At 40.5% G+C, this 25,269-nt stretch overlaps 1 protein-coding gene across 6 annotated transcripts in view; it reads left to right on the top strand.

Moving 5' to 3' along the window:
* Positions 1-25,269, top strand: part of LOC130550008 (ephrin type-B receptor 3-like) — a 47,576-nt gene that overhangs the window by 17,400 nt on the left and 4,907 nt on the right. For 2 of the 6 annotated variants that reach the window (XM_057327344.1, XM_057327342.1), the window contains exons 2-14: positions 7,788-7,852; positions 11,218-11,890; positions 15,154-15,309; positions 15,516-15,851; positions 18,420-18,544; positions 18,915-19,077; positions 19,400-19,508; positions 20,301-20,353; positions 20,464-20,586; positions 21,582-21,829; positions 22,213-22,428; positions 22,521-22,670; positions 22,898-23,091. In XM_057327344.1, the coding sequence (XP_057183327.1) occupies positions 7,788-7,852; positions 11,218-11,890; positions 15,154-15,309; positions 15,516-15,851; positions 18,420-18,544; positions 18,915-19,077; positions 19,400-19,508; positions 20,301-20,353; positions 20,464-20,586; positions 21,582-21,829; positions 22,213-22,428; positions 22,521-22,670; positions 22,898-23,091 (2,611 nt within the window). Of the gene's footprint in view, positions 1-7,787; positions 7,853-11,217; positions 11,891-15,153; positions 15,310-15,515; positions 15,852-18,419; positions 18,545-18,914; positions 19,078-19,399; positions 19,509-20,300; positions 20,354-20,451; positions 20,674-21,581; positions 21,830-22,212; positions 22,429-22,520; positions 22,671-22,897; positions 23,092-25,269 lie in introns of all 6 variants that reach the window. The other 4 variants (XM_057327343.1, XM_057327338.1, XM_057327339.1 and 1 more) reach the window with 3 other exon arrangements.

Below are 25,269 nucleotides of genomic sequence, written 5' to 3'. Positions count from 1 at the left end.
TCATTTATTCGTTCTCTTTACCACTTATATCACATTACATTATTGTATTGTTATATTATGTTGCGAAATCAGCACCACACCAACTCCTATGAAATTACGGCTTTGTTTTACATTGACAATGACAAAAAACAAATGTTTGACTCAAGAAACACAAAAAACGGTTTCGAAAAACGGTTTCTTATTGTTGGCAATGTCATTTTAATTGTTCCTTACAAAACAAAATTTCTAATCAAGACCTTTAGTCACTTGCTTAAAATGTTTAAAAGGTCGATATGTCCCACCATCCCTTTTCAAACTTCCCCCACCCCTGACTGTAGCTGTTTACCTGTTTGCCTGCTTGCATTTTTCAGATGGGCTAGTCAAGTCATTTGTATTTATTGTAGCTGGTCCTGCTCTCCGCTGACAGTAATGGAGACCTTGGCGTTATAAGATAGACAGACAGACAGACAGACAGACATACAAACAAACAGAAAAAGGGAAAAAGGAGGTTTTAAAGTTATAAGGGAATGATGGAGAATGGAGTGAGTGGACAGGCTGTGATCAGCAAGGCCTGTCAAAATACTTCCTGTTGACTGATTCACCATCAGACGCTGGGGATAGGAGTCAGAGATTCAGAAATCTTAACAAAGAGAGATAGCAAGTAATGTTGCCTGCAGCCTAGAATTTACTTAATATGATGGAAAAGCTGCAAACCCAGAATTAAGCTGTGAATGTGAATTTGTTATACTTGATGTGCACTTCTAACAATAATTCTAGTAATACACTTTGTGCCTGTATCATGAAGAATCCCATGATGCATAATGGAATTGATTGTGTAAAAGCTATTAAATAACAAATAATGGCTACTAAATATAAGCTAAAATATATATTTGATTTACAATTTGACAGTAACTGTTTTGCTGCTACATAATTTCTTCCATTTGTATTAATTCATAGCTTGAATTTTTGTAAAATGATTAAAAAGAAGTGAAGTCATATATTGAGTGAGTAATGACTAAGGATGTAGTTTAATGTGCTTCTAACTTTTTTATGATTGTTGTATACAAAGTCAAACAAAAAACGTAGACACAAAGAAACGTCAGATGCTTAGGTCTCATGAACAATCTTACGACCATCTGTGATGCCTAAACATGATGGTGGGGTGTATTTTGTAATCACATGTTCTGATTCATACTGTATATCATGTTGGCTGTCATTTTGGGCTCAGGAAACCGCAAACATCACAGCATAAAAGTCCATCTCTCTTTCTCTCTGATCAACAAAACACTGTCATTAAATGTTGCGTAACGATACCTAAAGCGTCAACGCTACTGAATACGTCATAGTTTTCAGTGTTTTGAAGGAACAAAATGAGAACAAAAAACTGCATGTTTGCGTTGTGGCCTCTGAAAAGAAGTAAAAGAGTGTATTAATTGATTACATTTCCGTAGTGATGTGAGTTGAACGAACAGCTCCCATTTGGAGTGAAATCTGTAATCGAATCAACATTTGATATCAGAATACGCCGACGTGTTAAGTGCTCATTAATAGCTGATCATGCTTTATCACTGTCTAAGAGCATCTTGTGTCCTGTCTAGCCACAACAGTGTAACTGATGTGGGGTATTGTGACTCTATGACTAAGTGCTTTGGGGGACATGCACTGAATTCATGGGGATTGACCACAATGCATTGCAACTGCCGGGTTGTTCGGGTGCAGAGGGGGTGCTGAGAAGGTCTCCCTGGGTTAAACGGATGACATGATCCCCCAGCTATTTAAGCTCTTACAGTCACAATGGCACGGATATGCTAGCTAGGACACAATTTTAGACACTCAGAACACATACTTGCTAGGACACCTGGTTAGCAGACAGTTGCCTCAGGGGCTCCCTGTTCATTAGATTGACTCTGCTCTGTAATTAAAGGCCTTGGAAAAAGAAAGAAAATAGAAAGAATGAAAAGGTAGGAGGTGGAATGCCCATTTCTGAACAGATTTACACTCGTGCACGTCACCGGACAGGCCTTTAATATTCATCTCTCAGCCTCAGTATGAACCCTACACGCATGTCTTTGTGCTGTCTGGGGTGTGGCTACTGCACTGGACTCCATTTGATCAAAGCAAACGGGCTCATTTTTCACTATCCAAACGTTGACTTCCAAATTAAGCCCCCTAAGACTTGGAAACCCACAGTCTTCTAAAGTGCTTCAAAGATCCGATTAACACAATAAACAAAAATGAAGCTGGCGAGCTTGTGCTCTTTGCCACTGTCCTGTCACGTGCTGTCATCATAACGAGTATCAAGTCTGTGATTTGCACTATTGTGTTTTTTCAAGAAAATGATCAGAAAGTTGCTACTAAAAAATGTTGACAATCTTTCAACATTTCAGCAGCTCTCAGATGTTAAATGAAACAGAGATTGTTCTACTTTCTTGTGTCTGAATTACTGTAAAAGAAAAAAATGCAGCTTTTTTGATGGCCAAGCCCATGTATGCCCCTGTAGAAAACTCCTGCAGCTCACATAAAGCTAACGTCACGGGTTCGATTCCCAGGGAACACACATACTGATAAAATGTGTACAGTATGTAAGTCGCCTTGGATAAAGACATCTGCCAAATGCATAAATGTAAATGATTGCTATTTGATAACTTGCACAGTTGTAAGCATTTTACTAGCGTCAGTCCTGTGACATCATTACAAAACACTGGCAAAATAAAATGACAGAAATATCTGTAACATGACACTTTTATAAAGTCACAAGCTGGAAAATGTTGTTAAAGTCATCGGAAACTCACAGTTACGGATATTCTGCAGCATTACTTCGGTAGCATTGACAGTGGACCTTGTTAGTACATAAAAGTTCAAAAGAGAGAGTGACAGGCATTATGCTATGACTGACGGCAACTGGACGCATTGGGATGAGGCGTCTCCTTTCATGGAATTCCCATGGAGGATTCAGGGTGTTGGAGATCCAGGCACCTACATCAAGAACCGTCAACCAATTAGTGATTGCATGCCAACTCCCCAAAAGCGACCCTCTCTTCTAATCACCACACTCCAGCGTAGTACAAAAGCCCAGGCCGCTCACCACATTTCAATCTAAATAGATTCCCCCCTCCTTCTTCCCTCTTTCCCTGAAACCCCCCTCCATACACACACACACACTTTATGCCGGCTTCACCTAACCCCCCAAGAGCTAGTAAAAGCAGTAAAAAAAGCGCATACAGAGCAATCAGTCTAATAGCTTTAATAAGTTTAATGCAGTGTTTTCCCCATACTGTTGACACAAGTGTTTGGAGACACAGAGAATGACGTTGTGCCATGTTTGGCCTCCCTTTCGCAGAAGGACACAATAAGGACTTCTAGCTTGAGATGCCAGGCTAAAAGTTTGCAAACAGGGAACTACTTTAGAAATGCTCAGTATAAAGGGACAATATAACATTAAATTTAGAATCTTTGATTTTTATCTTTTCAATAATAAGATAAGAAAGCAATGAAAAATAAATATTTACACAAGATGTAAGTGGGATTGAGTTCAAAAAACATAAAATAACCAGATTAAACAATGCTACATTTACTAAACTGTGTGCTGTTGTGCCAAGCAATGCAGAAACTTGCCATTAATTAAATTGAATGTTATTAGCATTTCACCGTGACTGCTGTTTATACATGAAAAATAGAAATCAAAATTTCTTTAAGATTTAAAATTCTTGTCTGGCAAATCGAACAGATTATAATGTTTTTCGTACAAATTTTGTTGTTTTTTGGGTCTATGGTTGCAAGCAATAAACAACTTAAACAAAGAGTAATAGCTAAAGCCGAAAAAACGGTTGGCCTGAAATCCTGCGGTAATCTCTCACCTGTGTGCCCACACAAATCTGAGTCAGTTTCTAAATCCAGTGAACATTTTTTGTATTTATAGAGGTGGTTTTGTTCACATAGCCTTCTTTTTAAAAAAGATTCCTTACTGGAACAAAGGCATATTTTAATGTGCTTGTAAATCCACAGAATGCATGTGTTTGTATGTGTTGCTCCAGAGAACAAGTGTTTGTCTGCCTTTCTCTGTTATTAAGCCTGCTCTGTCATTAGTGGATTAGAATGTAAGGCCTGACCTTTCTTACATAAATATGTGTGTGCACGAGTCTGTTTTAACATGCAACTCAGAGAATGTGAATTTGCCATTGAATATGTTTATGTCTTTGCACGCGTGTGTTTAGTGTATCAACAATGAATAATCGTTTAATCATTTACTCATGTTTTGATACTTCCGTTTTATTCTTCTAAACATCCGGCAATCAATTTCCTCTACAGTCAAATATTTATTTTTAACAAAGTTAATATCTATAACTATTAAGATGATAACAAGCAAAACACAGAAGTAGAAGCCTTATTGATTATAAGTTGTAGATAAATTGTTAAAATCTCCTACAACTATAAAAATACAATCAAACATTAATATCTGAGTGTATTTTAAATACATTTACATTTATTCATAAAGCAGATGCTTTTAATCAAAGTTACTTACAATGACAACAAGCAGAATACAAGGCAATAATCAAAATAAGTCCCAGTAATACAAAGCTTTACACACCGAGTAAATATTTGACTTATTTATTAACCATTATGTATTATAACGTTTAATGATTTTATGTAAGTTATGTATGTTATTTTTTTAAAGCAGACACAACACAATGTTTAGGAAAATGTCATGGCTCTGCTTCATTTAGTCATGTTTTCCTTGGTCCTGTAGCAGAGTCATGACAAAGCCTTTGGTTATGTGTGGAGAGAAACATATTATTGTCCTTTTGACAATAATATACGTTCTCTCCGGTGTCTCGTCTTCTAGCCCCGCCCTCTAGTTACCTCTTTAGCTTCTCCTTAGTGTTTGATCCCTGTCACCTGCCCGTCACCCTCCCTGTGTTATCATCCCTCGTTTGTTTTCCCCTTTATAAACCCTGTGTATTCCTAGTCCTGTGTCGGTTCATTGTTTCCTGTTTGTTTGTGTAGTTCTCGGTTTCATGGCCTACCTTGCCTGTTTTGTAAGTTTGGTTTTGTTTATGATTTGTAGTTCTCGTTTTGCCCCTTGTGGGAAGTTTTTTGTTTATCGTTTGAAATCTCTCTTTGTTATAGTGTTTTGTCTCCCCATTGTGGGTTTTTGTTTTGTTATCTGTAAATAAACCCTTTTTTGTTAAAACCTCACCACGGCTGCCTGCAATTGGGTTCTTCTAGCGTAATTCATGACAGGAAAAGAGGTATTCATTTACCTTTTTACATGTACTTCAGGGTTTTATAGTTTTAAAAGTAATTTGAAACTTTCATGACGGTTAAGTACACAGGGGTGAATAAGAAAAAGCTTATGGCTGTTAATTTATGCATCAGTCTTATGTTTCACAAATGTTCTGCCTCACTAACTCAAGTTTATATAGTGTGCTTCATGTGCTTGGGTTTATGGTTTAAAGTTGGACTGTTTCACTCTCAAACACCGTTTAGTAGTATAGAAATGGCTGGTTGTACTAGGAACAGATTTTCTCAGAGCGTGTTTAAAGACAAGTCTGTCAGGTTTCTGCAGGACCCATAATTCTTAGTTTTTTTTTCTACAGAGTAAAAACAGGATATAAACCATTGGCTCACTGTAGCTAGAACAAAACTTTCCCTGTGTGGAGCCATTTTAACTGTACCAAAAATCGGCCGTGGGTCGTAATGGAAGCTCCGTATCGCTGTCGGCTCCATGCTGGAGCGTGAATGAATTGTCGCATAGAGGGCACTGCCCCTTGCCCCCTGACTGCAGCAGCATGGGGTGAGGGGTGGGTCGCCCTCTGTTGCGTTCTCTCTCTTGCATTGAGTCAGGACTGCTTCCTCATCTAAAAGCACGCTCAGCTGACACAATGCTCGGCTTTGCTGTTTTTCAGTGCAGCTTACAAATTGCAAACAAAACAGAAGCCCGCAGAACACTCTGAGTCAGTTGCCGCGCGCTTATAAATGTTCCACCTATTTGAGTGAGAACTGAGACTTAGCAACACACGCATTCATTTTTACTCTTGTTTTCTTTGGTTTTGCTTTGCATTTTTTCTCACCAGTACCTACATGTCATTTTTCAAGTCGATCCTGGCAGCTGACTTTGCTTTGGAAGAGTGTGTTTAAATATCAGCGTTCCTGTCCATCAATGACAGGATATGACGGTCCCAACACAATGCGTGTCATTGGATGGTGACATCCCAACAGGACATCAATGATGAATTCCAAGTTGCCAAAACATAGAGAGATCTGTTTTATGTGTTTGAGAAAACAGTAAGCATGGTTATTTCTTGGATATCGGTTGAGGGTTGAGCGGCTGCATGCGTGGGTACATGCTTCACGCAATTTACATGCATTTATTCAGCCACTTTTTTTTCAAGAAAAAAAGATGACAGGCACATCACGTGTTCTGTGAAGTCTTATGTTAAGTCTTACGTATTTTCTTTAAAAGCTGCATGTAACCCAGAAAGGTCTTGCTTTAGCATGCTTGATTGACCATTGTGGTCTGGGACACATCGGCTCAGATTTGCGTTTACGCTACAAATGCAATGTGGTTTGAGTGAGCCAATCACAAAGTGTTTACACTTGTATTTAGCATCCACTTGTAATATGATTACCTGTGACGGATGTTAAATGTGAAATGGGCTCAGTCTACCACTCATTTTGGAGTGCAAGAGGACATTAGGATACAAAAAAACATATTTTGCTTTTTTGCACCATAATATATTGTAATAAAGCTCAATAAAAGGGAAGGAAGGAGGCGGGAACCGGTGAACATTCAACAATAAACTTTAATAAAAAAATAAACAAACAAAAATCCAGCAGTAAAAAGGCCACACGAACATAAATACAACTTAATATGTCCGGGCCCGGTCCTCTCTCGCCGTATCCTCCTGTCGCTCATCCTTTTATGCTTCCGATCTCCTCCGTTGGCGACACGAGGCCGGTGTGACACCCAGCTGATCCTCATTATCGCTCGCACCACCGGACTCTCTTCCTCCTCCCACAACTCTTGTCCCGCCTCCCTCGTCACATATATGATTTTGCTATTTAAATCAATCCCATCCATGCATTTTGGTATAACGTAGCTGCAATGCGCAATTGTAACAGTTGGCTGTAAATAAACCGTCAAAGCAGGTGGCAGAAGGTAAAATGGTTGTCTCAATGTGTTTGCCATCTACGCCAAGTGAGTGTGCTTTCATTATAATAAAGACAGAGAACTGCACATATGGCTGGTGGGAAGAAAATTGAAGAACAGTACAAAACAGACAGACAGAGCATATTGGGTATTGAGGAAATTGTGCAGATCTTCCTTTGTGAGTTTTATGGTGTCGTTCCAGAACTCCTTTGCTCTGTTATATATCCTCTCGAGTTTTACAGCTGCTAGCTTAAGGGTGCAAGTGTTTTTTGTGTGCGTGTACGTTCGGGAAGGGAAGCGGGTTGTCTTTCAAAAACACTTAGCTTTTCTTTCCCACCCTGCAAATACACGGTTAATTAAATCTAATTAGAGGAGGGCTGTCATAAATCTTTGACAATGCCTTCTGGATCACCCACAAAGCTGTTTTCCCTTTCCACCATCTTTTCACTGCTGATTAGCATGATAGTGTTTCTCTGTTCCTGCGCGCATGAATGTACCGCAATGCATTTATATCTATTAACAATATGGACAGTGACAGTTTATGTTGCTTTGCACCTTCTGCACAGCGTGAAATCAATTCTTTAATCTTAGCCTTTAAATTCATGATACTTTTCCTATTTTGTGAAATATTCAGTGAATCTTTATTGTTTGTCTGCAGAAACACTGATGGACACCAAATGGGCCACGACCGAACTTGCCTGGACTTCCCATCCTGAAACTGGGGTGAGTTTTAATTTTTGTGTTTATTTTGGAGCCCATTACTTATATACAGCTCTTTCTGCACTCACAATAAAGAGTACAGACCAGTCCAGTTCACATTTCACCCCAAAATGAAACTAACTGAAATTTTGAAAAGAAATGATCAGATTTCCACTATTATAAAAAGTGATTCTCACTGGTACTACAATTTAAACTATAATTTGTCATCAATTTAAAATACAGTTAAAATACCATGTATAACATAATGTATAATAAAAAAGCTATTTCCTTAGTGATTTTGTGTAAATCTTTCAATCAAATGCTATTAGAAATGGCCGAGTTACGGTACTTTGTGTGAAACACAGGAAGTTCTGAGTTAAATCAGATAAAGGCAAAACCTAGATCAGATTTCACCCGTCTCACAATTATTCTCTGGAAGTGAAATTTGTGCCCACAAGCCTTTGACCATAACAGCTAAAGTATCTTTTGCTCATCTTTGACAATAACCATACACTGTTACCTTATTTTACTTCGTTTGCTTATATTCATCTAATACCCTGTAATTTAACTGTCTTGCATGTGTCCACTGCCCCCTTTCTGCCCTCGGTCATACCGTCCCAGCTGCTGCATACACCCCTCCCCATAACCTTTACTTCCGAGTAACTTAGCACCAATGTGCCGAGGCACAGGAGCAGACCTGGTGACACAACTCAGCCACAATCTCACTTTTCCCGTCCATATATTATTCTTGTAAATATCCCTCCCCACTCCCATTAAAGCACTAAAACTCCCACTAACACAATGGGTCACAGCACAGCCCACTTTACACCCCAACAGATGCCTCCATTCAGCCCAGCCTTTTCCCTTCTGCACCCCGTCATGCACGCGGCTATATGTTTCACCCACTTCGCCCCGCTATACTTTAGGACAGACAGGAAAATGTGGCACCAGTGATGCATTTCCTTACATCTCACTGGCAGCTTTATTTGCAGTCTCGAAAAGAAACATTCCCCTACCCCTAAATCTTACAAAACACCCAGGTTACATTTCAACCCAAATTATAAGAACAAAGTAATACATTGCATAAAGAAAATGAAAATACAGTAATTTTAGGAATGTTATGATTTTTTACATAAAGCACGTACCTGACAATTTATGTTTGCTAAAATATATGAAAATAGGTAAATGAAAAAAATATATATGCAGATGTATAGTATTGTATTGTTTCAAGACATATTTATTCTTATTTTTGTAAAATTGTTTTCTTTATTTTGGGGTTAATTATGACCCAGTCATATTCTTGACAGGTTTTGCAAAAGTCACCTACTGATTTAGTTGGCACAGCTACATCCTCCATATCTCTCGTCTGTACGTGTTACACAAAATTGTATGGTATGTCGCGCCTAGAAAACTGCAATGGGAACTGCGCCCAGATAATAATAAAAGTGGGGGCAAAAGTTGGAATAAATCCCAGCCTGGTTCAGCGTTTCTTTTTTCTTTCCTATTTAATCTGTCTCTATTAGTCATCAGTCAGGCAACTATAACGGTAGCCATAAACACAGATAAAAAGTGTCTGCATTAAGACTGTAAAGGAAAAATAAACATGCTGACCCGCTATTGCTTAAACGCACTGAACGGCTGATTACTCAAACATCAACAAACCAAGACAGAGAGCACTAATGCACTATATATATATTTATATAATTCACATTTAAAGTCATACAGCATCTCCATCTAAAAGTAAATTCATTAGCTCTCTCTGACGGAAGGGGAAAAAACAGAGTGTGTTTAACTATTCATCAAGTAAAATTGATGAATGGTGAATGGGAACTGAACTTCTTTCCTGCATCCTATTTAATTCATTAATCATGGAAAGAGGAAAGTTTGCTGTCAGGTATTGGTGCTCTGTAATCCCCAGACTCAGTCAACGCTGGCCCAATGTGTGCTTCCTCAGCTCCCTGCTTCCCCTTTTCAGCAATTTATTCCATGGAAGTAAATGCCCATTTACACCTCATTCTTTCTCGTGTGCCATTGACCTGGTGCAGGTTATTGATCCCTGCACCTCTGTGTGGAGAGACTGTGATAAAGCAGAGATTTCTGGAAGCTCTGTCTGCCTCAGGCCCCTGGGGCCCTGTAGGGATGAATGGCCTGTCCGCACCACATCCATTTTGCTGTGTTAATTAAAGCCTTCAACTCGAAACACAGTCGGTTATGGTCTGATCAACAAATCTCTAGATGCTTTGCTAGTTTTGTTTTTGGCCTCTTTTTTGTTGATTTATCATTGACTCTGCTGTTTGTTTAAGCAGGCCTAAGCTGTTTAAAACTGTGTTCAAACTGACAGAGAGATGATTGGCTATGTTAGTTCCACTGCCTACATTGCCATTGGTAGCCACATTGCATTAGTGTTTATTTGCATGAAGTTCAATTTCATTCTACCTCTTTGCATCTGCAATGGTTGCCACCGCTCATTTTTCATGATATCAGCAACTGAATCACTGTCAGTGTGAAAGACTCTTATTTTAAGGACACGAGGATAGTGTGCAACTAAATAATGCATTTTTAAAACCACAATGGCAATAAACCATTTATGGAAAAAAGAAATAGAGATTGTGATATACATTTTTATATACATTGTATTAATGTATAATAATATTTGTTTTTCTTAAATCCGGTATATAAAGTGGAAACCGTTTAGTAAGTGGATTGTATTTAGCGTATTGCTCCACATGAATACAATGTAATCATGATGTTGTAATTGAACGGTAATTGATTGTGAAGTGATGCAGAGAGCACACGACACTCGAGGTAGGAGGTAAACATCCACTCGTTGTTTTGTTCGATGGAGTTCTGACACTCCACGGTAATTTTGATAAATTTGCCAGGCGGCTTTCCTCATTGAACTGGTGAACGCAGATGAAAGACCAATGTGCTACTCTCCGCTTAATGGCGCTACGCATGTGTGTAATTGAAAAGGCACAAACCAAAAAGCCCCAAACTTTAATTTCCCCTCTATTTCAACCACCCCATTCACTCTTTCTCGGCGTGTTCCCTCTGTTATATTGTTTCTTGAGCTCTGTTCCTGTAGTGTGTGGAACTGTAGCTACGAAAGAGTGATTTATTCCCTGCCATACCTCTGTGCAGTATAACACTTCAGAAGTTAACTTCTAAAGCTGTAGATAACATCAAAATGAGAATGGTTTCATGTATACGACTGGCAATAAAACGTATTGTACTTTAGGCTACTCTATAGATAAAAAACTTGTTATTGCAGCATATTATAAATGCTACCTCTTCTGTAGACATTAAGTCACAAGGTGACCTCATATGTTGTATATCTATGACTTAAAGCGTTATCTCTTTTCTGTTTATCTCTTTTACCTTTTTCACAGTGGGAGGAAGTAAGTGGTTACGACGATGCCATGAACCCCATTCGAACATACCAAGTGTGCAACATTCGTGAGCTCAACCAGAACAACTGGCTTCGCAGTGACTTCATTCCTCGCAAGGACGTTCTCCGTGTGTATGTGGAGATGAAATTCACTGTACGAGACTGCAACAGTATTCCCAACATTCCAGGATCCTGTAAAGAGACATTCAATCTGTTTTACTACGAGTCTGACTCAGATTCGGCCACCTCCACCAGTCCGTTTTGGATGGAGAACCCTTACGTTAAGGTGGACACAATTGCTCCTGATGAGAGCTTTTCTATGTTGGAATCCGGCCGGGTCAATACTAAGATTCGCAGCTTTGGTCCACTTTCCAAGGCTGGCTTCTACCTGGCCTTCCAAGACTTGGGTGCTTGCATGTCTTTAATCTCTGTCCGCGTGTTCTACAAAAAGTGTTCCACAACAATTGCTAATTTTGCAGTCTTCCCCGAGACAGCAACAGGGGCTGAAGCCACCTCGCTAGTCATCGCCCCCGGCACTTGCGTGCATAACGCTGTGGAAGTGTCCGTCCCTCTCAAACTCTACTGCAATGGAGATGGAGAATGGATGGTTCCTGTAGGTGCCTGCACATGTATGGCTGGTTTCGAACCTGCAGTTAAGGATTCACAGTGTCAAGGTGAGTGCTGATATATGTGACCCTGGACAACAAAACCAGTCTTATCGGTCAATTTTTCAAAATTGAGATTTTTACATCACCTGAAAGCTGAATAATTAAGCTTTCTATTGATGTATGGGTTGTTAGGATAGGACAATATCAGGTGGAGATACGACAGTTTAAAACTCTAGAATCTGAGGGTGCAAAAATATTGAGAAAATCGCCTTCGAAGTTGTTAATCGGAGGCACTGTAGCAGGCCATCCACTCACAAAAATAAAGTTTTTATATATTTATGGTAGGAAATTTGCTAAATATCTTCATGGAACATGATCTTTACTTAAAATCCTAATAATTGTTGGCATAAAAGAAAAATAGATAATTTTGACCCATACAATGTATTTTTGGCTTTTACTAAAAAATGTTTCTGTGCTACTTGAGACTGGTTTTGTGATCCAGGGTTACATATGTGTTTATTTCTCACTGTGCAGTGTTGTCCCAGTATCACATTAAGCCACATGGACAAATCATCCTATTTTTATGGAGGTTGTTTGGCCTAACTCCACATTTGGATATTCGACCTTGATTTAAGCAGAGCAAGCCAATGAATAAGTAAAACAGTCCGTATGTCTATCAGAGTGAAACATTTTGCTGAGAGAAAAGGAGGGGTCTTAATGAAAAACATATCAGGTTCAGGCTGAGGGGAATTAAGCTTGCGTGTAACATAGCCACGGTGAAAGTGAGCAGAGCGGACAGCGAGAGGTCAAGGGTCAAATGGAGAGCCGTGAGTGAGAGGAGACCAGGAATCGATTTTCGGACCAAGGGCAAGAGCTGCAGTGAAACATTAATGAAGAGTGTGAAATGGAGAGAAAAGTAACCCTAACAGATAAGGCATCAGAAGTTAAAGGGCAGAAAGAGACAGTTGGTTCCAACACATTATAAGAACTACAAAGACTGAAGAGTAAACCTCTGGGGTAAAGAACTAAATTAAGTGGCAAACAAAATGAATGATTATGAATGGCAGGTCTTGAGGGAAACATTGATATTACCTTTGCTTTTGAACAAAGCCCTAAACCTAAGTATTAAATGAGTAACTTATGAGCACCATTTTTGATACAGATGTGCTCTTTTGTCTTCAGCCAGTAAGCAACCACTAAGAACATCCTAGGAACCACATAACAGAAAGCTAAAAAAAAAAAAAACTCAGAACTTAGCAACCGAACAGCACTGCTATGGCAACCACCCACAACAACACCCCAGCATTGTGGCAACGAGTTTTGCTAGGGCAAGCGCCATTTACAGTTTGCTTAAGAAATGTAAATATCTAGTTGTCAAAATAATGAAATGTTTTCCTAACACTGCCAATTACATATTAAGCATATGCAACTCGTGGGGAAAAGTGGGCGAGCCTTAGAAATGTGCTGCCTGATGTACAGTTAAAAACCCATTTGTTTGCTTGTGGCGGCTCAAGGTGAAAGCCCTGGTGGCTGAGTCCTGATAAAACGTTCTCTAATCAAGCCAACCGGAAACTAAAGGAGGGATAAATCTCTGTCATCTCTTGCTGTCTCTCTCTCGCTCTCTCTCTCTCTCTCTCCCTCCCTCTCTCGCCTTCATCTGAAGGCCACTGGTCTCATTAATACCCTGCCAGAGTACAGTTAGGACATTCACATGAATATTAATCGGAAAGTGCTCCATATTTCCCAGTTCTTGCTTCTGACTTCCAATTTGCACAGAAATTTTAATCACTCCCTTAAGCTCTATGTTATGCTCTCAATGAGGGAGGCAGCTGGGAAGGTTTGGGCAATAGAGTGTGAGCAATAGAGTGTGCTAGAGAAAGTGCACAAAGATTTGCATTTCTTTTGGTTTTTTTAACCTCTCTGCTCTGTCAGGAGTGCTGCTGGAGGAAGGTGAGGATGGGCTGACTTCTTACCTTCTCAGAAGCGATTAATCAGCACTTTCAACCCTTCAGAAATTGGCACGACTTTTTTTGAAGGGGGAATTTTGAGCCGTTTTTCATGCAGACTACAAGCTAGATGGTCTCATTTGTCTCTCAAAGATTTAGTTGATTTACATACATTTGAAATACGAGGAAAAACACAGAGACTCATTAATCTCCAAAGCGACGTGTTACGTGTGATAAACTTATTTGTGAGGCTTTATCTTTATCTCTGCATGATTCATTTACGAAGTTCCTTCCTCACTAGCTGCTACTCCTCTGGACGCCTTTTATTAATGGTTGAACAAACAAGCTCCTGGTTAACTAAGTTAACACAGTTTCCCCGCACTAATGGAGCCTTGTGTCAATATTACACATTCTGAGAACGAGAACTTGGAAAGTGACCTCAGGAACATCATGGTGGTTTGTTCTGCTTTGCATGCAATCAGTTATGAAACCAGATGTTCAAACCGACTCCTTAAAAACACAACAGGTTTTATTTGCCATCCCACAGAGGCTACTGATAAAATGGCTGGAAACTTGCGTCACACAACATGCCAGTTTATAATAAATATAAAATTGGCTCTTTTATCACTTAACAAGAGAGTTTGACATTCAGAGCAGAAAGACCACAATGCCATTGTGAACCCTCCACGTTTATCAGAGGTGCGGTATAATGTGTACACAAGTCTGTAAATGGTGGCCGATCTCCACAAAGGCCAAAGACCTGTGAATGACACGCTAATCTTTGTATTTCTAAGATAACCGATCACACTTTCCCTTGTACCCTTCGATATGCTTTGTTTGGCTTGGAGAAACATTTCCTGTGGTACAGCATCGACATTTGCCGTGAGTGAGTATCGATTGAAGGAGTTTATTTTAAAGAGTGCTGGAGTTTGGAACTAACAGCCATGTGTTTGTAATTGAAGTTGACAGTTAGCATACGCATGTGGGGTTTATGGGCCTGAGTATGTTGTTGGAACTCGTCTAGTCATGAGGGGGTTATTTCCCCAGGGGAAAGCAACAGCAAATTAACATTACCAAACAAATACGTAAGCAAGAACCTGTGTGCCTTCATACTTCACAATGCCAAGATTGTAGGAATCAAGATGGAAAGTATTAGCCCATGTACAGCAGGCAAGAGGGTTGAATTAAGGATCACATTTTTACAGTCCCTTAATTTCTACTGACAGCATTGTAACAAAACATTGCAAATTTACACATGGCAAATTTGAAGCTTTAAATAAATACATGATACCTAAACAATGTCATCATTTTACAGTTCTCAAGCTACCGTTGTGTTTATCTGTGATAGTTAAAAAAAAAATGTAATTGTTCTTTTCTTGTCAGCTTGCAGTCCAGGCACTTTTAAGTCCAAGCAAGGTGAGGGATTCTGCTCGCCATGTCCACCCAACAGTCGGACAAGTTCTGGAGCCGCAAGCATTTGTTCCTGCCGGAACGGCTATTATCGAGCAGATAATGACTCACCTGAGTCAGGATGCACTAGTGAGTGACTTTATACTCAAACCCTCCTCTTCACTCTCCATGACATCATTTTTGACAAAACTCTAGGATTAGTTTGCAAACATTTATTTTTTTCAGCTGTATATCACTCTTTTTTCTGTCATACCAAAAAATGCATTTCCCATGTGAACAGCACTGGTATATCTTGCTTGTTTTGATCTTAAAATAAGCAGTGCATTTTTTTGCAGCTGTCCCCTCAGGTCCACGCAACGTCATCTCCAGTGTGAACGAAACATCGCTGGTGCTTGAGTGGAGCGAGCCGCGTGACCAAGGTGGCAGAGATGACCTTCTTTACAATGTTATCTGTAAGAAGTGTCTGCCCGAGTATGGGACCTGCACTCGGTGTGATGACAATGTGGACATCGCTCCCCGGCACCTTGGGCTGACTGAGAGACATGTGACCGTCAGAAACCTTCAGGCTCATACCCAGTACAGCTTTGAGATTCAGGCTGTCAACGGAGTCTCCAACAAGAGTCCGTACACACCCCAGTTTGCATCTGTTAACATCACCACCAACCAGGCTGGTAAGTATAATGGGTTTACTTGCTGGGAAATCCAGTTTAAGATGGTACTTTTGAAACGTGGTACCTGGTTTCCAAATGGTCCAAGTTAATCATGGTTTGGTTGATTGGTTGTCATTGTCCAAAAACCACTCTTACGAAACAAAAATATATGGAAATATATTGTAATGTTGTAATATATAAACCATGTACTATTCCCTAAATATTTTCAAATATGTATCAAAATTATATAATATATTGACATGTAATAAATCGGAAAGCTTATTTTCAAAAAATATATATTTGTGCATAAGGGCAACTTGAGCCGGTTTGACCAGATAGCAACTTGTTTGTTGAATGGTCAATTAGCTAACCAACTACATGTTGGAAAGAAAAGATAGCAGTTTAAGATGGATTTTCCAGAAGCATTTTATACATTTTCTCTTCCATATGTGCTTTCAAAAAAGGATATTGAAAGACTCTTTCTTTACATCCTCTCTGGCTCGAAATAGCAAACATAATGGGTTCAAAGAGGACACTTCCAACCCACGTCACTCTACCCAAAGAGCTCAGCCCACAGAACGCATCAACACTAGAGAGCAATGCTACAAGGCTCTCACTAAATCCTTGGTGTTTCGAGTCTGACGTCATCAGATCCGTGGGCGTGGCTTATTGGTTTTGACTAAATCCTTGGTGTTTCAAGTCTTACAAAACCTTTACCCTAACCCACACCCTAACCCTAACCTTACTCTAACCATCTAAACTACATTTGATTGTTAAAATCGCCTAAAAAACACTGTTGCGCACTGTTGCGTGATGACGTCAGACTCGAAACACCAAGGATTTAGTGAGAGCCAATGCTACAATGCTCAATAGCTAAGATATGCTAAAGTGTGTTGGGATAGCGAGATGTGGAGATGCATTAACTTTCATGGCTACAGCCTCTTATTGTGTTAGCTAGGTTTGAATTGGACACTGGACTTCTCAGGGTCACACACCCTTAGCTATGCATACATTTAATCCTCTCTTTAGCTAGCAGTCTATGTTAGAACCCAGCTACAAGCATGTTTGCTATCAGCGATTGTCCACGGGCATTGTAATATAACCTGAGCTGATATTTCGCCTGGGTCAACCTTGGGGTGACACGTTCACCCACATAGCATCCCATCCCTGTGGTTTCTGAACTCAGGAGGGTCTGTGATCAGATTATCAACACATTCTCCCAGGGCTGTGCCTAAATATTCATCTACCATTTAAGACAAAAAATAAATATGGGCGACCAGCTCAAGGGGCGTCATGGTTACTTCCACTGTCTCTGCAGGATGAGGCCCCTTAATCCCGGGGTGAGAGTAGGCAGGCGGGCTGCCCAGGGAGCATTGTCTTCAGGGTGTTCATTTTCTGAGCAAAGCCTGGGTTAGGAGGTTGATGGTGGGATGGGGAGAGAGGGTGCTTCTGAGGAGGACTGACAAAAAGAAGATAGAATAATAAAGAACCACGAGCAAAGGATCAAAGAACCAGACATGGGGATTAAAACGCTTTTAACAAGTGAGGAAGAGAGACAGAGGCAGAAAAGTAAGCAATGAGAGCTACTGTAGTGTGCGAACAGGACTTGATAAAATCAGAAACCCGAGATGCCAACATCAGTCGTGGGGACAAATGAGGACTGTGCAGATTATGTAAAGCTAGGTGTTAAGATAGATGAGGTGCTACAGAAGCACACACAAGAAACAAGTTCAGGTCAAATTTCTGCTAAAAAATTGTTCTTATTGAATTTAAGTAAGCTAATACTCTAAGTAAAAAAAGATTTGTTAGATTCACTCATATGTGGAAGACATATATAAACAGAATACCAAAACAAACTGTGGAGAGTGGTGTGTGCATTACTTAACATGTTGGCATGAGCGTTTATGTTGTATAGTAAGTGGAGAGGACTGGATCTGCTAGATACTAAGAGGCCATCCACACGGAAACGCTTTTAGCTGTATACGTAAAGATTTTGTATCGTATCGGCGTTTCATCCACACGGATCCGGCATTTTGGGAGCCTGAAGCCGCTACTTCTTTATACCAAAAAATAAAATTGAAAATGGCACCCTTACGTTTTCGTGTGTACAGCTGATCCGTATATTTTCTAAAACTATGATCTCATCACCCCAGCGCGCAAAGTTGATGCGCATGCTCCAAATCTGCCTCTCCATTTTTAGTGCATCTCTGTGGCAGAATTACAGCACCACATACTGATTTGGCGTGTATACTACATCGTTTCGAGACGGTATAGCGGTTTTGTGTGTACGCAGATATTTCTTGAGACGACGCCATGAAAAGGAAAAAAAAGATTGGATAGGGAAAGCTCTGGCTTCGTGTGGATGTGGCCTAAGCCTTCCGGTTTGTCTGTCATGGCACCGTTCACATGATACTTAAAGGACTATTCTGTAGTATAGAGGCAGGGGCCCTGAAAAGGCCCAAGACGGACAACCGGCTCTGTCTGATACTTACACTCCAAAGCAGCTCTTTGGTAATCCTGAATCTGATCACAATCTGAAGGAATTTCAGCTTTCATTTAAATAGGATTTCTCCCATTTTCCCCACATAGCTCCCTCTTCAATTCCTACTGTCCTCCTGATGGGGGCCTCAGCCAACACGATGAGTCTCTCCTGGCTCCCTCCTGAAAAACCAAATGGCATCATCTTGGATTACGAGATTAAATACCATGAGAAGGTAAGAGCCAATGCAAGTCAATGAAGCGAAGGGCATTTCATCACAATTCCACTACTGTCATCCTTTGCTCTATACATAATCGTTCATCCTGACACCAGCATCAACCCTTCCTCTCTCTCTCTCTCTCGTACCCTAACACTCTCCTCCCATGATCCTTCTTCAATTCAACTCCCTCCTTTGAGCGCTGATACCGCGATGCAGTCGGTGCTTGGCAGGGATGGAGGCAGGAGGATTTGCATAGAGGAGAAGAAAGGGCTGTGCATATCTGCAGCGTGTTTGATGTGTTGTACTGACAGATTAAACCAGAGCTGCCAGACGCTTTTGGGTACTGGCTGGTCTTATATGGCTTGTTTTATCACTGTTCCCGCAGGACCAGGGAGAAGCTATTGCCCACACGATGACTGCCCAGCGCAGCTCGGCACGTATTGAGGGTTTGAAGCCCGGTACGACGTATGTGGTGCAGGTTCGGGCCCGAACTGTGGCAGGGTATGGCCGATACAGTAGCCCCTCCGACTTCAGCACCAACCACCAAGGTGTGTAAACCATATATTCCAATAAATGTTTCTAAAGTTTTTTTTCATTTGCCACATTGGTGTTCATTCAACAACCCTGTGTGTTCACGTGAAACCTGCCATCATTAGGCACAGACTTAAATTTAGGATAAAATGTAAAACCATGTGTGCAGAATTATAAGCACATCAATCATCAATGCAAATCAAATAAACGTTTTTTTATTATAGAAATATTTCACACAAGGAGAAATGTTATAAACAGATTTGACCAATACTGTACCCCTAAACTAAACATTTGGCATATTTAAATATTTTGTCTATGGGCTTCTTTACATGCACATAGCTGATTCAGACAAGACGCTACAGGAACAGTTGCCGCTTATTGTGGGCTCTCTGACGGCTGGCCTGGTTTTTATCATCGTTGTTGTTGTCATTGCAATAGTTTGCCTCAGGTAAGGAGTTAAACATTTATATTTAATATATATTAGGTTTATTAATATTCATTAATATTTGCAGTTTTGGATGAATTTGGAAACTGTAGCCATTAGTCTCAGATGTCCACGTGCTTTATATTACATATCTGCAGTATATCTCTTCCTGATCATTGGCACTGGCATTCTCCATCTCGTGGCCACCTTCCATTGCCACAGTTCAGAGGAAGGCAGCTGTTTATTTAAACCCTTATCATGCAGAAATTCTCAATTTCCACCCTCTTTACTTCTAATCAGCACAGTGTGTCTCGGCATTTTATTTTGCCTGAGATTAAAAAAAAATTAGGCCTTGGCATATTCCGGAACCACATTTGAATTGGAAATGAGATACAAATCACCAGCGGGTATTATTGGCCTGGTTACTAGTTAGACAACAAAGGAACCACATTAACATGTACAAGGAGGGGGGTTGGGTTTGTTGCAATTGAATTGCATTCAATAGACAGATAGTGGAAAATGTGTGGAAGAAGAAATTAAAAGACTAGGATGAATTAGCGATTCCTTAACATATTAAACAAGAACAGGAGGGCTTAGACTGCTACTGTATTTTAGGCCTTAGTCAACTGAAGTGACACATCTCTTGAGGCTAAATATGTTGTTCTCTTAATTTTCATATCATCCCCCTTCTTTAATTGACCTCAATTTATGTCCCTAAAGGGGCTGGCTGCCAAGAAATACAGGTCCAATCAAAATGCTTATTTTGCAACAGTTTGTGAAGAAATCATAACTGAATTTATGTTCTTTGGTTCACAGGAAGCAACGCAATGGCTCCGAATCAGAATACACAGAAAAACTGCAACAATACAGTAAGTCTCTAGATATTTTACATGGTCTGTTCTGACTTTCTGTGATTTCTATATTATATATTGTGGCAGTGTGATTCATACGGCTATTCAAACTATTGAATCCCCTATAGTCACTCCGGGAATGAAGGTCTACATTGACCCTTTCACCTATGAGGACCCTAATGAGGCCATCCGCGAGTTTGCCAAAGAGATTGACGTTTCCTGTGTGAAAATCGAGGAGGTCATTGGTGCAGGTAACCAACAACACAAGCTCCTGAGCAACAGGGGGAAGACAGCTAGGCACACCCAGGCCATACCTTTAGAGGACTTCACTCCAAGCGGTACTTCAAACACCTCAACCCGCTCAAAAACCCAACCTTTGCACTTTACTTATGTCTCTAACGGCTTTACTTACAAGATGTAGCTTCTGAGGTTATCTTCAGAGCTAACTATAGAGCTGCCGTTCCTGCTACTGCCCTCTGTTAACTCACCAAACCTGATGGAAACCTGCCAGAACACTAATGGTCCTCCTGACCTGATGACCTTTTAACCTCTCCATCCATGGTTCTCCTTCCTGCCCTTGAGACCACTTCCCTTTTTTTATCTTGATTGTAATATTAGCTATAGAGTAGAGGAATGTAGTGAATACTAAGCATTTTTGAAAGCAAAAGCAGCCAAAATTGAAGCCAGAAACAACAAATAAGGCTTTTAACATCTAGCACTGCTACCTGAACCCATTGCTTCCTAGCTTCAGCTAAAGTGACAAACCCCTACCATGTCCTTCCCCAACCCCTCTTACACCTATGTCTTCTGTTCACTCTCTGATACATCTGTCTAGAGCACAGACACAAGCCGGCCAACCCCCCCAAGCTTCTGTCTCCACCTAATTTCACCCCTACCATCCTTTCTCCCTCCAGACGCTAAGATTCCCTCTCCCTGCCCTTTGCTCCTTCCTTTCTTGCCTTACTTCTTCCATGTCCTTTTTTGTACCACAACCCCCAGCAACTTTCCAAGAGCTTTTGCCACTAAAGCATTTTTGACACCCCTGCCCCTGCCCCCGCCCCCTGGATACACTCCAATAGCACCACCTTTAGCCCTGGCTTCTCTTGCTGTCTCCCCCTGCTTCCCCCCGCTCCTTGATTTTAACCAGTAATTCTCCCTCTCCCCTTTCTCTTCCACGCTCCTCCACTCTTTCCTCTCTCCACTCCACCCTTTCTTCCTCTTTCTCGTCTGTCCACTGCTCATGTAGGAGAGTTTGGAGAAGTATGCCGCGGACGTCTCAAGCTCCCTGGACGTCGTGAGATCATCGTTGCCATCAAGACTCTGAAGGCAGGGTACACTGAGCGCCAGAGGAGAGACTTTCTGAGTGAGGCTAGCATCATGGGCCAATTTGACCATCCCAATATTATCCGCTTAGAAGGGGTGGTTACCAAAAGCCGGCCTGTCATGATTGTCACCGAGTTCATGGAGAATGGAGCGCTGGATTCTTTTCTCCGGGTGAGAGATTCCAGCAGTCATAATAATGTTACAGTAATATTTCATGCTTGGGTTTCTGTAGCAGAACATTGTGGAATTGCAAGTAATTTTTTAAAGGGAATGATGTACTTCATAAAATGTAACTGCATAATCTAATTTCTCATCCTCACAATAATACAACACAAGGATAAGCTTTCTAATAAAAAGTGATGTTCTTATATATCCACTTGAAACAAACTTCCTAAATCATCTAAGTGGCTATAACAGATAGTGCTGCTAGCTGTGACATTCAGACATGAATCAGCTGATACATGAGTCACATCCTGGAACGTTAAAAACACACTGACAGTATTGAGGGATGACTTGTTATGAATGAGATGGTGATTCCTCCGCTCTTCCAACAGCTAAATGACGGCCAGTTCACTGTCATCCAGCTAGTTGGCATGTTGAGAGGCATTGCAGCTGGCATGAAATATCTGTCCGACATGAACTACGTGCACCGTGACCTGGCTGCCCGTAACATCCTAGTCAACAGTAACCTGGTATGCAAGGTGTCCGATTTTGGCCTTTCTCGCTTTTTGGAGGACGATCCCACTGATCCCACATACACCAGCTCACTGGTTAGCAATCATTTCATGTCTTAATATGTATAGCAGTTTAAAATGACTGGCCTATAACTGAGGTTAAAAATCTGTATACTTTACATCTGTAGGGAGGAAAGATCCCTATTCGCTGGACAGCTCCTGAGGCCATTGCTTACAGGAAGTTCACCTCAGCCAGTGACGTGTGGAGTTATGGCATCGTCATGTGGGAGGTGATGTCATACGGCGAGCGTCCATACTGGGACATGAGCAACCAAGATGTGAGTTTGTATTGCCTCTACTATTTATTGTGACCTAACCATTAGGGATGGGTCACAATGGTCGACTTGGTGCCCAACAATTCCCTATTCAATTATGCAACTGGTTTATCGGGATTTACTTTTCTTTTTTGTGTTTGTAGTAGTGTGATGAGTGTGCTGTGCTGTAGCTGTTAGACAGTTTGCACTGTAAAACCCTATTGAGTACTAATTCATTTTTCCTTCCATAGGTGATAAATGCAGTTGAGCAGGACTACCGGCTGCCTCCACCCATGGACTGCCCCACTGCCTTGCACCAACTCATGTTAGACTGCTGGGTTAAAGAAAGAAACTTGAGACCCAAGTTCTCCCAGATTGTCAACACCCTGGACAAACTTATTCGCAATGCCGCCAGCCTTAAGGTGGTCACCAGCACACATTCTGGGTAATGGCACGCATATTTCTGTCAGGTTCACTACTGCCAAAAATGATTGACAATTAGCATACATTTTAGATTGGCGGTATGGTTCTGTTCTGGGCAAAAAACTCGCTGCCCATCCATGCAGCCAGCATGAATAAGAGCAGAGAGCACAGCGATAACCCCCCTTAGGGTAAACAGAAAAGAACAAGCAGATGTCATTAGTTCTTAATGACATTTAAGTGTAACACATAATGTAAAGTAATTGAGACTGTGAAAAGGAATAACAGTTGAGTCAGAATTGAAAATGTGAAGTGGAGCTGGGGATGGAGGAGGGTAATTTGCTCCTGAGCATAGTGATAAGTTGCTGTTAGCTGAATGAAATTTAAACGGAAGCTGTGATTACGTCATACTTCTATAGGATGATGAGGATCAGCTTATGCGAGCTTGACTCGAACTGATGCGAACTAACGCTATACACTTGATTTAAGGTATATTTTCAAATAAATCTGCTTTTCCAGATCAGCATAGCCAAAGTCGTTGGTTCGGTATTTAGGGAACACACGAACTAATAAAATGTACCAAAAAGATGCAATCCATAACTATTGCCTCTATATCAAAATCTGTGTTTGAAAACGTAAAATTAAAGGTTACTTTATGTATTTATCTTTATGTGTGGTGTAAAACAGCTTTTACTCTTATATATACAGATTGTTAATGTACCTGCTTAATAACTGACTTTTGTCCATTTTAAGCACATAAAATTTACGGATTGCAGCTTTGATTGCATTGCAAGTCACTTTGGAGAAATTTGGCCTAAATGTAATTGTTGGCCTTTTAACATTAGCTTCTCAACTAAAAAAAGTAAGCTTTATAAATACTCTGTTGACTCACAGAGTCTGGTTTCCACTGTTTCAAAGTCAATAAATTAGCCCAAAGTCACAGAGGCATTTGAATTAAGAGCCAATCGATTTTAGATAATTTTCAATTGACAAACAATATTATACGATCAGAAAAATTGAGTTATGGAAATTAAGATGACCTTGAGTCAATAAAACATTTGGGATAATTGCACAATCACAAGGCTATCGATCTGTTTGCCTGAGATGCTTGCTTTGGTCTACACTTACTATAGTCTGTTCTGTTAAAAAGACCACATAAGCCACTGTCCACGTAACAAATGGATTGTTACTACTAACAACCGGATTTGGTCATTGATCTTTTTTTTGCACAGAAATGATTGTTTCAGTGTTACAGGCAGTAATTGTTAAAAGTGTAAGAAACAGTTAAAAGTTATATGTGGTTTTAATGGGAAATTGACCCACCTCAGGGCATTAGCTAGGGTTGCATATCTTGGGGAAGGGCCATTGACAGTTGGGAACTTAAGGGAGCCACTACATCAAAGATCAGAGGATATAGGAAGAGTAATTAGTTAATGTAATGCAAATGCAGGAATTGTTTTAATTAGCAAGTAACAAGATTTTAAAAGGGCCAGTGGAGAGGTGACCCCCCTGCCGGGCACAATGAAAGAAGATTGACAGTTGCTGCTGTGTGATGCATTCCTACTAAACTGGGATGGTTTTGCTACATTTTACATTAGAGAAACAATAACAGTTTCTGTAAATCTTGTATTAAGGGTAATTTAGTTATGCATATAGACCCTCGTCATTTGGTGTCCCTGTACGGTTTTCCCGTGATGCACTACAATTTAAGACATGAGAGCCTGGCCAGCTCTAACAATGCTCTATTAAGGAAAGTTGCCTTCCAGGTTAATGACCACAAACCCTTCAGCCCTAAAGGCAGCTTATTAAAAATCACTCTTCCCATCCATCTACAGACCTTCTCCTCAATAGAGGCTCTGTTCTGTCCTTATTAACTTCTTTCTTCTGCTTTTAATTGTTAATTAATCTAATGCCTTCAAAAGACAGCGAGGTTCAGCAGAGCAGAGCGCTTGCAGGCAGCTGGGTCTTTGCGCTCAAAACTTTGCTTCAGTGTACCCACTGCACAAACTTTATCGTTGGTTATTAAGACCCAAATTTGGACAGTTCAGATCTGGGCTCTGTTGGTTTTAGTCTAACCCATCTACAAATTGTTTGAAGATTGATGCTTTTGTGCATTACATTGAATGTAGTTGTGCAACTAGAACATGTTTCAGAATCAACATCATTGTTGATATTGAAATAACATTCATTTTCACCCAATTAT

The sequence above is a fragment of the Triplophysa rosa genome, unplaced genomic scaffold (assembly GCF_024868665.1).
Source record: "Triplophysa rosa unplaced genomic scaffold, Trosa_1v2 scaffold214_ERROPOS343816, whole genome shotgun sequence".
Taxonomy (NCBI): Eukaryota; Metazoa; Chordata; class Actinopteri; order Cypriniformes; family Nemacheilidae; genus Triplophysa; species Triplophysa rosa.
This window is presented reverse-complemented; position numbering and strand designations above follow the sequence as displayed.